The 14,280-nt window shown below is 34.2% G+C and overlaps 1 protein-coding gene across 7 annotated transcripts in view; it reads right to left on the reverse strand.

The window, feature by feature from the left end:
* Positions 1 to 14,280, reverse strand: part of STXBP5 (syntaxin binding protein 5) — a 106,574-nt gene that overhangs the window by 29,328 nt on the left and 62,966 nt on the right. For all 7 annotated transcript variants that reach the window (XM_082301011.1, XM_082301009.1, XM_082301007.1 and 4 more), the window contains exons 12-18: positions 12,958 to 13,105; positions 12,677 to 12,744; positions 11,600 to 11,640; positions 10,505 to 10,725; positions 8,804 to 8,982; positions 6,890 to 7,015; positions 6,291 to 6,442 (exon numbers count right to left, since the gene is read on the reverse strand). In XM_082301011.1, coding sequence (XP_082157137.1) covers positions 6,291 to 6,442; positions 6,890 to 7,015; positions 8,804 to 8,982; positions 10,505 to 10,725; positions 11,600 to 11,640; positions 12,677 to 12,744; positions 12,958 to 13,105 — 935 coding nt within the window. The remainder of the gene's footprint in view (positions 1 to 6,290; positions 6,443 to 6,889; positions 7,016 to 8,803; positions 8,983 to 10,504; positions 10,726 to 11,599; positions 11,641 to 12,676; positions 12,745 to 12,957; positions 13,106 to 14,280) is intronic.

Below are 14,280 nucleotides of genomic sequence, written 5' to 3' on the forward strand. Positions count from 1 at the left end.
TGGAAAGCCTGTCTATACAAGTGCACACTACACACTCACAAGTGCATCTGTACATATCTGTCAACAAACAAAAATCAAAGAACAGCTCTACTCCATCAAAGCTTTAAAATTTCCAAACACTAAACCAGAAGTTAATTGTTTAAAGGGAAAAAGGTTCTCCTGACCTACAATATCAATATGGAACGCATTGAAAGTATGTGGTTTTAACAGTTTCATTTATCCAAAATAGTCTTTTTTAAGGTTACTAAGAGCATATATAGCTTAAACCCCAAAACTCAATGACTAGAATTGTCCAATGACCTTAAGGATTTGTTAACCCTACATTTAACAGTACTGGAACAAGTTTAAGTCCTAAAATGTCAAACGAAACTCCAGGTGGAAGCTGTATCTTTCCACTACACAGGAGAAAGAAAAAAGCAATTTATTTAGTCATCTGCCAGGAATCAATGAACACTATGGGATAATCATAGTTTTAAACTGGAGTTTTAAACAGGCATGGGAGACTAAATGTTTTGAACTAGCCTGGATTGTGTAAAAAGATTTTTTAAAAATCCTGATGTTGCTTTGACAACAAGCAATACAAGTTTTAGATAGTAGCAGTGCTGGGAGGATAAACCCATACTGTGCTCTCAGAAGTAGTTGTCCCTTCAAGGGCCAAACCAAACAAATCCAAACATGCAGTTCAGGAACACAATTTCCTCTTTTTAATAAAGATTAATTCTTTACCTTCAAGGGATGAGTTTAACTTCTTGTACTAGTTCTCCTATGAAAATTCATGAATTGACAGGAATAGTCTTTAGCAAAGAATGAAGTCCTACACCTGCATACTTGAATGCTTTGTAGGAACTCTCAAGGCTATAATTTGATTAATATACATCTTAATTAATAATATGTGTGCATTATGGTAATCGTTAGGGCATGTAAACCTTGGAAATCTATTCATAGCCGTTACTGCTATTACTTAGGAGAGAAAAGGAACAGGAATAATTGAAAAGTAATTTTAGCTATGATTATATTAGTAATTAAACCAAGCAGAGTATAACAAGAATGATTTAAGTCTGTGAACTAGGAGTGTCTGCCCATGACCAAGCTGAAGAAACTTGCAAGACAATCTCTATTGCTCTTCATCTGAAAACCCCAGGTACCCTGATAGAAGCACTGATAGACAGCAAGACAGCTGTCCTGGAAAAATTCTCTAGTTTCAGGCTTATTTCAGGCATCCGTGCAAATTGCTATGAACTACAAAAGCAAACTGATCCAAGAGTTTCTGTTTCAGAACTAGAGAAACTATAACCTTCTATAACACCAATATAAAGTACAAGTGACCTAATAAGCTTTTAGTTTATCTCTGTGAACTCCAGAAGCAAGAAATCTGAAAACCCACCAAATTACCAAAAATCAAATAATGTCATTGAAGACATCATTACCATGCTGCATTAAAAACTCCCTAAAATTAAAGCTGAAATTAACTGATGTATAAAGTTTCACGAGACTTTTGTCAGTTTTTTTGCACAAGCAGACGTATCTCAGAAGAACCTACAACTTGACTGGAAAACAGCCCAATTAAAAATTACAACTAAAACTAACTTGACATGAAGATGTAAAAGTTAGAATTAAAAACAATTAACCTGAAAAACAGGGTCAAAAAAAAAAAAAAAACAACCCAAAACCAACCCAAACCTAACAATCAAACTTTCTGATACAGTTTCGGCCTTGGCTGACGTCAGTCTCATGACATTTAAGTTAAAAATTTAAATAGTTCATGAAAAGGGATGGAGGAAAGAGCATGACCAAGCAACTCCAGAAGAGTTCCAAGTATTTTCTTCCAGTTTGACTCAATCCCACTTTTTGAATGACTCATAAATTACTGTCAAAAAGCTTTTTGATGTAAAATAAAAATTTTTAAAAGTCACATGCATGTCAGAACTGCTTCAGTTTTGTGAGAAACCTAAACTGCCTCTGGCAGAACTAAGAAATAATGACTTTTAAAGAGTTGTACTATTTGCACTAATCAAAAAGTCACATAAAATCTTGTAACTCTCACCAAGAGCAATTTGCAAAAAATGAGTTACGATTCATGTCCTCTGAGAACTTGTGGAACTAAGCAGGAAAAAAAATATCAGCTATATAAGTTTTGGTGTTTCATCATGAAGTGATGACCTGTCTCAATTTTTTATCAGTACTGATTTAATGGCTCTTGTCTTATTTGGCAAAGAGTGTATCAAGCAAAGGTCTCCTAACAGTGTAAGCCTCCACCGTGTATAGTTTTCATCACACTATAAAGCTTTTACTTACACATTTCATGTCTTTGGGCACATGGCCAAATTGATTTTCTACACCCTCCCCCTCACTATTAGAGTCTGAAAGCAAAAGTTGATTTTGTTTTTAACCTTGACAAGCACCTGATGACACTGTCTAGCAGGCCTTAACAAAACACATATACTGCATGCTTCACAAACTATAAATTGCCACCCAAAACATGTGAGTAGTATACCTGGTACGAATCACTGATAAATTCCAAAACACGATCCCAACTGGGAGCTTGTATCTGTAGAGCTAGCCTGAAATGACAGTTTACAGTCTAGCTAGTGTAGAGAGCCTTGTCTCTAAATAGATGCTGCTTTAAGACGGGAATCTGAATTTCTTTTCTGAGTAGAAAAAATAAGATGACAGAGAAATACATCATATTCTTGCAACACAAGAGAAGGGAAAAAATCTTGCATTTCCATTCATATTTTAGGAGATACGTAACTCTTACTCTATGAAATTTCTTAAAAGATGCCTTTGCAAATTTCCAATTGTTTGACTAAGGACGTACCATTTACTAAATCCTAAGTATGTTAGCAGATACTCATGATTGATTGAATTGACATTTTATGCTGAAACATACAGAATATCAGGGTTTTTAACAAGGAAGGACCAATCCTTCCTGCCTTTTTTGGAAGTGGTTGAATGTACAATAGCAATATGCTGCTCTGTTGCATGCTGCCTGAATGCACGTATAAGCTAGTATGATTTTTTTTTTCCCTTAAATACACTGTTGTTGTCTCAAAGAATAGGAATTTTCTAAACCAACCACATTAGATAGAAAAGCACTTTTTCTAGGAAGATTTAGATATTAAGTACCAGTACTTCCTGAAGATTATTAGTTGTATAGCCATTGAAAATATCTTATTCATATAAAAAATAATTTTGAAGTATTAAAATAGAAATGTTTTCAAGATAAAGATTCAATGAAGGCACATATTTCAAAGCAAAATCAAGGAAGCATAAGCTCCTTGCATTTTTGAGAACCCTAAATGCAGACAGGGAATGTCCAAGAAAGTGAGAATGCAAAATCCAAGTTTTCTGATTCTCATATAGTTCCAATCCTATAAATAAATCAAAGGGTAGTGCTTAAATGTAACAGACTTATCATTTGTGGAAAATTAATGAAGTAATTATTGAAGTCTGGGCAACACATATACTGAAATAACTACAAATAATGAGAAATGTTAAATCATAACTAAAGAAATTCTTTTCAGTTTTTAAAATGACTGTAACTCCAAGTTAACCAAGATACTGTCAGGATGGTAAACAGAAAAAGAATTACACCATTAAGAAATTAACTATTGGCTACAAAACTTGTTTAAACTTATACCTAAATAAAATAGTCCAGGTAGATTCAGCTTTATTTGGTTTCTGAAACTAGTTTTGGGATTTCTACCCATCTTTTTCTTTTCTTCAAAACAATAACCAATCAGTTCCAGATCCTGTTTTTCGGTTCTGTATCATGTTAAGGTGGGGGCATTTCTTTTATGCCTAGCTCCCTTTCTGCCTCGACACTAGAGGAGAAAAGACTATAGAGAAAGCAGTATTTGGCAATTGAGACTGTCCTCTGAGATGCATTTCCTTTTTCTTGTTGGGGGAAAAGAAATGGCAGAACTAAGACTTGGACCACAATTTCAAGTTTGTTTGGTTTCTTTTTTAAACTCCATTTTTTCAGTAGCTTAATCTACTCTATTTCATTTAAAAAAGGGGTGAGATTACCTACCTCTGCCTGAGGGCTGGAGAAAAGTGACATCCTAAGAAAAGGAACAAAGCTTTTAAAAAATAAGCTTTACATTCTCCAGGTTCTTGGATGCTGTGAATGACGTAGTAAGTCAGACTCTCTCAGGTAATTCATGGTTGTGATGGGTTACCTTCCTCACACAGATACCTGAACTTCAAAACTGCTTACAGAGCAGTACAGTACACAAACACCTCCACTGTTAAACCCTATAAACAACATTTTTGTAGAACTTTTCACTTTTAGAAGAAAAATCTCCGTGTAATCACAATGTTTATTCTTATCATTGCTACTAATACTCTAACTGTGGAGTTCTGATGCTTTGTCTGTCAGAATGGGAACCAAGCAAGCAAAGTTACTAGCAAAACAACACTAAATTTGTGAGTAAGATCTTAGCTCTATAAATGTCAGTAAATTCTGAGATAGAATCTCCTTTTGATTTTGAGATTTACTTATTTAAAACCACAAAATACAGAGACTATTATGGTCGCTTTTTTCCTTTAAATTTCTTTTAAAGTTATCACAAACAAGAAATACAATGGATGCATGACGGATTGAAATCAGTTTCTACAAATACAATAATTACTTAAAAAGGACTAAGAAAAATAATTGCGGTGAGTGAACAAAACAAAAAAGTCAACTTCAGATGTTGAAAAAATATTTGAATGCCATGAGATGACTTACTTATATAAGAGGTGCGAAGCTTTTTCACAGACTCTGAATATAAGTTAGAAAGGCCGCACATGCAAGAAGCCACAGTCAGCATACCTTCATGAAGCAATGAGAAAAGGAAAGACGGAGACACTAACAGTACATTTGAGACAGAAAAGCCAGCCAAGTAACTTGTACAACCAGGTTATTAAAATGCTTTTGCCATGCAGATTGTTAGTGTTAGAAGTTATGAAAAAAGTATGACTTCATATAACAGCTATATTCATGAGCAAAAAAGGACTTTCATCATGAACATCTTAGACACAGCTGAAACACAGTTATGTGGATCCAATTTATTGGATTAAAATAACAAAAGTTAGGAAAACAAAGGCAAGTGATGTTTAAAGCTCCAAAAGGCAGTTTGTAATCTAAACACGAGGCACAATTTAAGCCCTTTACTCCCAGGACAAATTAACACAGCCAAACAGTAAAGCTATTTCTTCCTCTCAAAGTTTATTTCATACAAGAAAGTACGTTATCTGACAGGATACCAACTGTGTATGCTCTGTTCTATATTAATGATTTTTAGATCCGTTTCATCAGTTGAAATAAGCTGACTGGTATTAACTGGACCTTTTTCAAACCATTTACTAAAATACCTCCTAGAATATCCATTTCAATTTGTATAAAATATTACCCGAAGAACTTACAAGGACTTTATTCTGGATCTCTTAAAGGAATTAACACTCAATCATGAGGAAGGAGTATTTTGAACAGTTTATTTCCTATTGAAAAATAATCATCTAGGGTAGCAATGACACATTATAATAATAATTATTATTATTACTATGTCTGAAGCTGTTTTCTGAAATAACTTAGGAGTATCCATGACATTTGGGAGAAGAAGATTTTAGAATACTAAATTTTCCTTTCGGTAACAAAAAGCTTTGCATTTTGATTGAAAAGCTACTTTCCTTTTCAGCTGAAAAAGAACACTCTTCAGCATAGTTTTAAATTTAAGTCCTTTTTTTCTTTGTCAAAGAGAGATTTATTTTACTAGTTTGTATGTAGAAATTTATTTTGTTCAGTTAAATCAAAGGTTTCCTCTAAAGCATAACATAACAGTATTAACAACATAATATGATTTAGCTCATCAGGGAAATTTCTAGTAAAATTTTAAAACAGGAAGCCAAAAGATCTCAGCAAACACTCAGGCTATCTGGAAACATTAATGGATTTATACAAACATGTCATATGTGTACTAGCTTTATAAGAAATATCAGGATACTTCTTCATGCTGTGTTAAATTGCTGTAAACTGCATAAAACCATTGTAAATTTATATTTTTTCTTAAAACATACATTACACAGAAAAATAAGTAATGATATCAAGCATCAGTAGATTCCTCTAAGCAACAATTTTTAAGGAAAGATGAGTTAACAAAGCTGCATTAGTGACATTAGCGATAGATCAAGAAGAAAGGAGAAAAACACAGTGAAGAAAAGCATGTTTGTATTCAAAGAATATACACCAGAATAGATGACCAATTGTGCCTTTCTTCTGAGCATAAAATATGTTTTGGGTTACTCACCTCCAGAGGGTTGCCGAGTTTTTCGGGGAGATCGTGGCTCCCTGCGATACGGATCATTGGAGCCATACAGTTCAATAGTGCCTAGATTCAAGAGCACTGTCTTCTGGAGGTAATCGACCATGGCAATACCATTACAGTTTCCAAAAACTACTCTGGAAAAAGAGAAGTGAAAGACAATGCTAATTAAATGTTGGTAATGTTTCATATAAGTATTTTTTGCAGTTCAGTATTTAATACTTCCTAATTTTTATGAATTATCCTAGATTGCACGTGTTTATAAATTACTATTTTAGAGTGCAATATTGTTTAATTGTTCTCTTGTAAAAACATGGCACTGAGTAGAACAGACCACTGTCATTGTACTTGCCACCCTATCTGAGAGAGCCTTAAATGACATTCTTGGCTGTACAATGCCAGGTGAGGAAGAATAATGCTGATTTGCTTCTGCTGTTAGCATCATCGGTATCTGCCATGACCAAAAGGAATTCTCTCATAAGCACAAGAAACTGATTACCTCTATGTTGCTGTGAACACACACACAGACTCAATTTTAAACCACTTTGACAGAATAATGAAAAAACGGTGTAGAATATACTTACAGGCCATACGCCGAGTTGACGGCTAAGCTGGTTATCTGTTGAGGAGGCTCTCCACTCACCCACACCAGCTGGATAACGAGCTCGATTTGGTAGCCTGGAGACTGCTTGAGAGGAGAATTTTTAACTCTGCAAAGTAAACAAAACATGGCCTCTCCATTGTCTCCATTTTCTCCTTATAGGATCAGAGTTCATTAAATTCTACACCATGCTGGACTTCAAAATGTTGGAAAATTGTAAAAACTATGATCAAAACCAAATAAAAGCAACCAGAAGAAAAAGCCACATTGAAACTGGGAATTTACTTCTTTTGATTCACTACCTAATTGAAAATTAATTGAATAATGATCACAAATATTTCATTTTTCCCAACTTCAGAACAATGCATAACGGTGCTATCATGCTGTACTTCCTTGAATAGATACAGGTGTTCAGTCAGTGTCTAAAAAGAAGGTGTTTCCCATTTTTTTCAGAGTTTCCAAAAGACCTCTGATTTAGAGAATGGGAGTGAGAGGCGTATGTGGAGTAAGTACAATAAAAAGGGAAACAGAAGCACAATGTATTGAGAAAAAGGCAAATAAAAAGATGATAATATGGCAAAACCAAAACAAAAACCAGTAAATTATTGTAATGGTAGACCAGTTGTATGCAATGAACCTGGGACTGGGGGAATTGAAACTCCTGTAAAGATTTTGTTTGCATGCTGACGAACAAATTTACGCACATCCTGCAGGAAGGATTAGGTCCTGCATTTTTTTACGTGAAAAAAGTTATGCAGAACAAGTTCCTGTTTCCTCAATTCCTCTTATTTTATCCATTTATTCTCACTAATGGATATTTTGGTTTGACAATATTTTACATAAGTTCAGAATTTTCCAATTTTTCTATTAAGATGAGTTTCTTTCAAAAATACACCTCTCCAACTCATTACAATCAATACAGTTTGGGAACTCTTACCCAAATAAAGCAACCCTAACAGGATTAGTTGTTTTCTGGATGGATACACTCAAAGAATTAAAATTCAAGTTGGGACCTTAAACTTCAGAAAACAAAGTATATACTTAACTTTATATCTCTGGGATATCTATTACATATTTCTTACATGCTGTTAGAAAAAGTGATGGCTCAGAAGTCACATAACACACTCTTGTAGGAGAGTAAAAAAAGATAGACCTCTTTTAACTTTAATTTCTTTAAACGGATAAAAGCTCACACAAAGAAGCTGCAGAAAAACCTCCCAATTTAAAGAGATCAAAAAACTTTTCAAAGACATATACTGCGAGCACTATTAGGCATCATGTACAGTGAATATCCATGACAAAGGGACATTTAATTAATTCTGTTTCCAAAAGATGAAGTTGTTCCCTTGGAGAGTTTTCAAAAAATAAATATATTTATAAGCCCAAAGAGTTAGCACTCAGCTAGCTATTTGTAATAATTTTCACTTTTGATTTGGTTCTACAACTAAGGCTCTGCAAAACTAACAGATGAAACATATTCAGACATACTTGGACTAAAGTAAGGGAGAGCACAAAACATCAATTTTCCTATTCATTTCAAGGACAATAAAATATCAAAGTGACTGAATTGCTGCTATTGAAAACTGTTTGCTCTAAAGCACAATCATCTATAGCTATACTAACATCTATGCCAAATTTTCCTAAAACCAGGTAAATCACAAGGCAAGGATTTTAAATTTTTTTTAAAAATCAGCTTAAGAAGTTTGAAAAATTAAGACTGAAATATTTATTTCTTAAAGCAGAGCTCAGCTTTCAGATACTTGGAAAACTTTGCTGCACAATATAAAACATTTTCACCAGCAATGACACATCTGTAACGATACCAAAGTACATATATTCTAATCACATATTCTTGCAACTTTTCATACTCAATGAAAGCATAACAGAATATACTTACTTTAAACATGGGACATTATCACGAAGTCCATCAGATGAACTGCTACTAGTAGATGGATGAGACTGGGGAACAATGGATTGAGGATTGGAACCTGTGCCTGGAGTTGGTACAGGTGGCACCTGCTCACCATCTGGAGTTTCAACATCATTTATTTCATACAGAAGACGTACTTCCAGCATCTGTTAATTAATGTAAAAAAATTATCAGTAAAGTCTGCCTTTCAAAACACTGAATATGAAATAAATGAAGTGCAAATTAAGACAGTAGTGATAAAAGTGACATCCAGGACTTTTCTATCTTATAAAAGATAACCATTTAATAAACAGTGTAACTTAAAGACACATGTAGTTTTCAGAAATACAGTCATACTATCACAGCCTGAATATCTGAAGATTGCCAGAACTTGAATGTCTGACGTATTTCCCAGTTTTTAAATCTTGCTTCTTAATATTGAAAGAAATTAAGTACTGGACCCTTTTAATTATCATTCTGCTGAGACACATTCACAGTTAGGAAGATGACTATGTTTATGCAATTCAGGAATGGTAAAACAGAGCTAAAGCCACACAGACAGCTACACTTTTACTGATGCAATACTGTGCACATGGCACTTAGCTCAATGTTTGATGTTGTGTCGAACTAGATCATGCATTGTAAAGAACTGTAAGTTAATCATTACTTTTGATTTCCTTCTCCATTATTTGTAACAGAATTAACTGCAGTGCAGAGTAAATGAATTTTTCCACTGTTTTATTATCATTTGCAAAATAGAACTTAACTCATGGACTATAGAACTATGTAACAAAGAACTATATAGTATTTTTTTAAAACATTGCAGAGTTCTGAAGACTAGCTTGATTGGGGCTGATTCATAAAAAATGGACAGGAAAAACTATTCCCTCAGAAGGGAATGTACTTGTACATAAAAAAAACCAGAAGAAAAAGACTTACACCTCACATCCTTAAACAAAGACTTATCATAAGGTAGCAGAATAGGGAGGGGATGGGGGGGTATGTGTGTGTGTGTGTTGGAGGAAGGAGGTGAGAGAAAAAAACCCAACTACATTACAATTAACACTTTACTTAGAACATGCAATACTTTATAATTAAATGGCTTCAAGTTAGGTTTTACTTCATACATTCAAATACATAAATTTGCATGTGTGTGTCTGATTTAACAGAAGACTTCTCAAACTCTTGTAAGAGAACTGTTGTATCTTATACAGAATAAAACAGTGACACAGCAAAGTCCTTAACAGATTTCAGGGCATGTTTGGCACATTTGTACTATTCTGCATACTGCAGAAGTTTTGACAGGACAGATGGTAATTATGAGGACTCAAGGAATCAACACCCTAAAAGTTTTGAAATTCTTCAACTCCATACCTCATTCACTTCTGTTATAATTTTACCTTTGATACAGCCAAGTTTTGATCTATTTGTTTTGACAGACAGACCAAAGAATGATTATTGGCTGCAAAACCTCAAAAAGTCACTGAAACCTCTGTCTCAGTGTGCAATATTTACTTTTGTCGGATTTCATAATTAATTACTTTTTCTCCAAAAACCCACATCTCTTTGTTGTGAGTCAATTATTTTTGTCCATTTCACTAATATAATCAAAGACACTAAAATAGTAAATTGTTAGAACAGTCTCATAGCTAAATTCTATGAAGTTAAAAAATAGTCATAACTCTTTACCGGAATGACTTCTGTTGTCACTTCCTGCTTGCTGAACCTGTAAATAATGACATGTGCAGAAACTCCAGCTATGCACAGCATTCTACTTTCTGGACACCATGAGATGATCTGAATAGCATATGGATCTTCATCTACTATATCTGTGTTTGGCCTGTCATCTTTATTCCGTGATTTTTCAAATACTTTGGCTGTTTTTAGTTTATAGAGTACTTGCAATGTTACTAGGAACAAAGCAAAAGAGAAAAATTAGTTTTGATCTAAACATATAGCTAATATATTGACATAGCTAATTCTTGAATTGTATCTTTCTTAACTGTAATTTTAATTCTGTGATACATTTTCTTTCAACTGTCTTCATGCTGATTTCAAACTTCACAGGCATATTTTCTAGACAATGACCCAAGTCACTGCTATAAATACTAATCACAACATCAGGAAAACTTAAATTACAGCATCCTTTCTCCACTTCCACATTTCAGTAGTTTTACCTGAATCACATTTCCCTAGTTCATCTGTAAGACTGTCCTATTAGAAAGACTCAAAAGTTTTTAAATCAATATAGAGGATACTTCCAATTTCTCCCTTAATAGGTTTATTTATCTGTTTTAGAAAGAAACTTAGTGTCTTTAACAGAATCTCCTTTTGACAGATCTATACTGAATAGAATTTTTAAGCACACATTCAATCAGGTTTGGCTTCCCCCCTCCTCTCTCCCAGGTTCCACTCCCACTCCAAACCGAAATTAAAGATCTCTAACACTCCAAATAGTCCTCCTCCCAGTTTTTAAACATATACATTGCATCTGTTCCCTCCCACAACCATACACGCCTCAGTCTTTTGGAATCTCACCAGTTTTCTGCAAGTTTTCAAGACAACTGATGATGACTCCAAGATTACTTTAAACAGCTTTTAAGTCCCAAGAGTAGGGTTAGTTCAAACTAGACCAAACATCTAACTTAGTGCAATGATTTCTACTTTGAATTCTTGCTGCATTTTTCACTGTGAGCTGTGTAGACCATCAGATGTAACTGACCCTTTAACTAAAGATGAAAAATCTAAAACAGCACAGGAAAAATCTCAACTGAAAACACTTACTTGCTGACGCATCCCAAAACTTGATTGATCCATCAGCATGCCTATGAAACATTAAAAAAAAACCGAGATGATAAAATGATTAGTTGGAGTGCTAGACCTCTGTTACTGATGGGAAAGTATACAGTTAACATTCTATTTTTATTAGTATTCTTAGTGACACTTGATTTTCACAATTTATTAAAAGCCAATATTTTACCAATATGTGCTCCAAACACTTTGGACAGAAGAGACTAGAAAAACATTTGGAGCCTAACTCCCTGATGATCCCACTGTACTAAGTTAATTTGCCATTTTAAATACTGAAGCATACCTTACTGTGCACTGTTTCTTAAAAGATGCCCTATTATTAGGAGCAACACTTATAAAGAAGATGCCTAAATATACAGTATCCCACTGTTAATGAGTCACCTAACTTGTTTATTTAGCCTTGATTTTGAGAATCAGATGACTATATTTTTTCAGGACTGTCTCAAAGTCTCTGCAATGTGTAGTACAAGGTGACAGTAATCCTGATTATGGCTAATGGGCTGTTCTAAAAACACTTTAAAAGGGCTCTCACTTTCAGTGATGCACTGCACAGTTATAAATTAAATTTCACTTATGTACCTTACAGTTGTATTAGAAAGATCAGTCTCAAAATGATCAGATTTAAGTATTTGCTTGTCCTTTTCAAGATAAAAAGTTGGCTTCCCTTTGAGAACTGAACTCAGTAACTACTCAATAGACTTACTATGCTTATTTAAAACAGTACTCAGCTATTTTGCAAAAATTAAAAAATAAAAGGTAACTTTGATCCAAGATATTTTGATAGCAAGCACAGGTAATCACAATGTCACATCATAATAATAATACCTGTAAAACATCTGCTATCATTTTGTTTCTACCTTCTCTTCCACATTCTGCTTTACTTTCTCAGTAGCACTTCAAGGAGATTATGCCAAGGACATGTCTGGTGATCATAATTTCATGAATCACTCAAACCATTCATGCAAAACAATGTTCCAAAAGAGAAACAAACAATTCTCACTTCTGCTTAATCAGCTAAGAAAGTTATTAGTAGACTATGGTATCACTTACCCTGTAATAATTATCTCTGGATAGCTCTGAGTGATCAAACCCCAGTTGCCTCCACTAATAGGCCATTCCTGGAAGATTAATAAATATACTGAGGAAGAAAATATCATACAGTGCAAAGGTAAGGCAAATTACTACAGTTACTGCAGATCCTCCCCTGCTATTAGCCACTGTCAAAGGCAGGATGAGTCAGGTGAAGCTTTGGTCTTAGTACGGCTACTCATGTTATTTAGAGCTTCTGATTCTCAGTATTTTAAAATAAAAACGTGTAGTTGATGTTGTACCTTCTTACTGTAACCCTGACGTTTCTGTCGAGCACCAACTGAATAGAGGGCAGGTATGAGATCCACAGGACAATCAGCAAAATATTCACAGCAGGTAACCGGAGACTCATGTATAGTCAAAGGATAGGGATTCTCAAATATAGGATACCTTTAAAGGAAGAAAGATAATAACTGTTAATCCAGGGAAAACTTTTTTTTGGAAGTGCAGAACACAAGTAAAATACTAAGGACTAAACTGGCATTCTTTTTGGACAGAGAAAAATAAATGCATATCAAAATAGACTACGAACAAATATACTACACAACTTTACTGCTCATCTAGTGCACTATAAAGATAGTGCAGTACTCTAGACAGAATCTGAAATTTGTACAGTTTTTAGAGTACTTCTAGAACACTACTATTCCCTGGATTTCATATTTTTAAGAGCATACTAATTTAGTGGCCTGTGGAAGACCCAGTTGTAGTAACATGGAGCTATGAATTTATTTCTAACTCTTCAGCCTATTCTTCCAGGGATAAAGACGGGAAGACTCCTATCTTGCTTTGTATTAGCACACTGTACTAAAACAGAAAATCATCCAGCACTTTGCATAATCTACTTGCAACTCTAAGATCACTTTCTGAAAATTACAGACAGCAACACTCAGTCACCAATTAGAAGAACATACACACATATGGTCCCCACCACTACCTCCATCAGAAAAGTGACAGAGGCTTAACGAGGAAAAGGTCAATAATACTAACAGAGGGAAATATATCTGTGTTCAAAGAACATGTATCTCCAGAGAAATGCATGCTATATGTTGTTTTGCACTTTTTACCTCCCCTTTTTTGAGAGGTGAAAAGACACAGCTTCTCAACTCATTTAAAGGAAAAATTAGCAACAACAGCTTAAAATATTCTGCGTATCAGGAACTTTATACAGGGTTATATGGAAAGCTACAAAGATATTCTAAAAATTACATGCAGAAGAGGCTTAACTTTGACAAAATATGACAAATCCCTGTGAGAACACAAGGTAAAAGAAAGCCTGTAGACTTTTTTTGGTATTAATTTTGTTTCTTTTTCAGGTGTGAAACAATTAATAGTTTGCAAGTCAATCATAACAAAGACCATTGTAAGTCTACTAAAAACGTAACTGCTGAAGATTTTTTAGTATGAAATAGAATAAGCTTTAACATAACTTAAAGTTTCAGGCACTGCAAACTAAATATGAAGGTTGGAAGCTTAACGCTATTGGTATATCAGAAACCAGTTTTGGATACAGCATATGGCCATATAACATTGGGAAAAGCTAAATGAAATTGCTCAATAGCTGCAGA

Source organism: Coloeus monedula (genome assembly GCF_965178545.1).
Source record: "Coloeus monedula genome assembly, chromosome: 2".
Taxonomy (NCBI): Eukaryota; Metazoa; Chordata; class Aves; order Passeriformes; family Corvidae; genus Coloeus; species Coloeus monedula.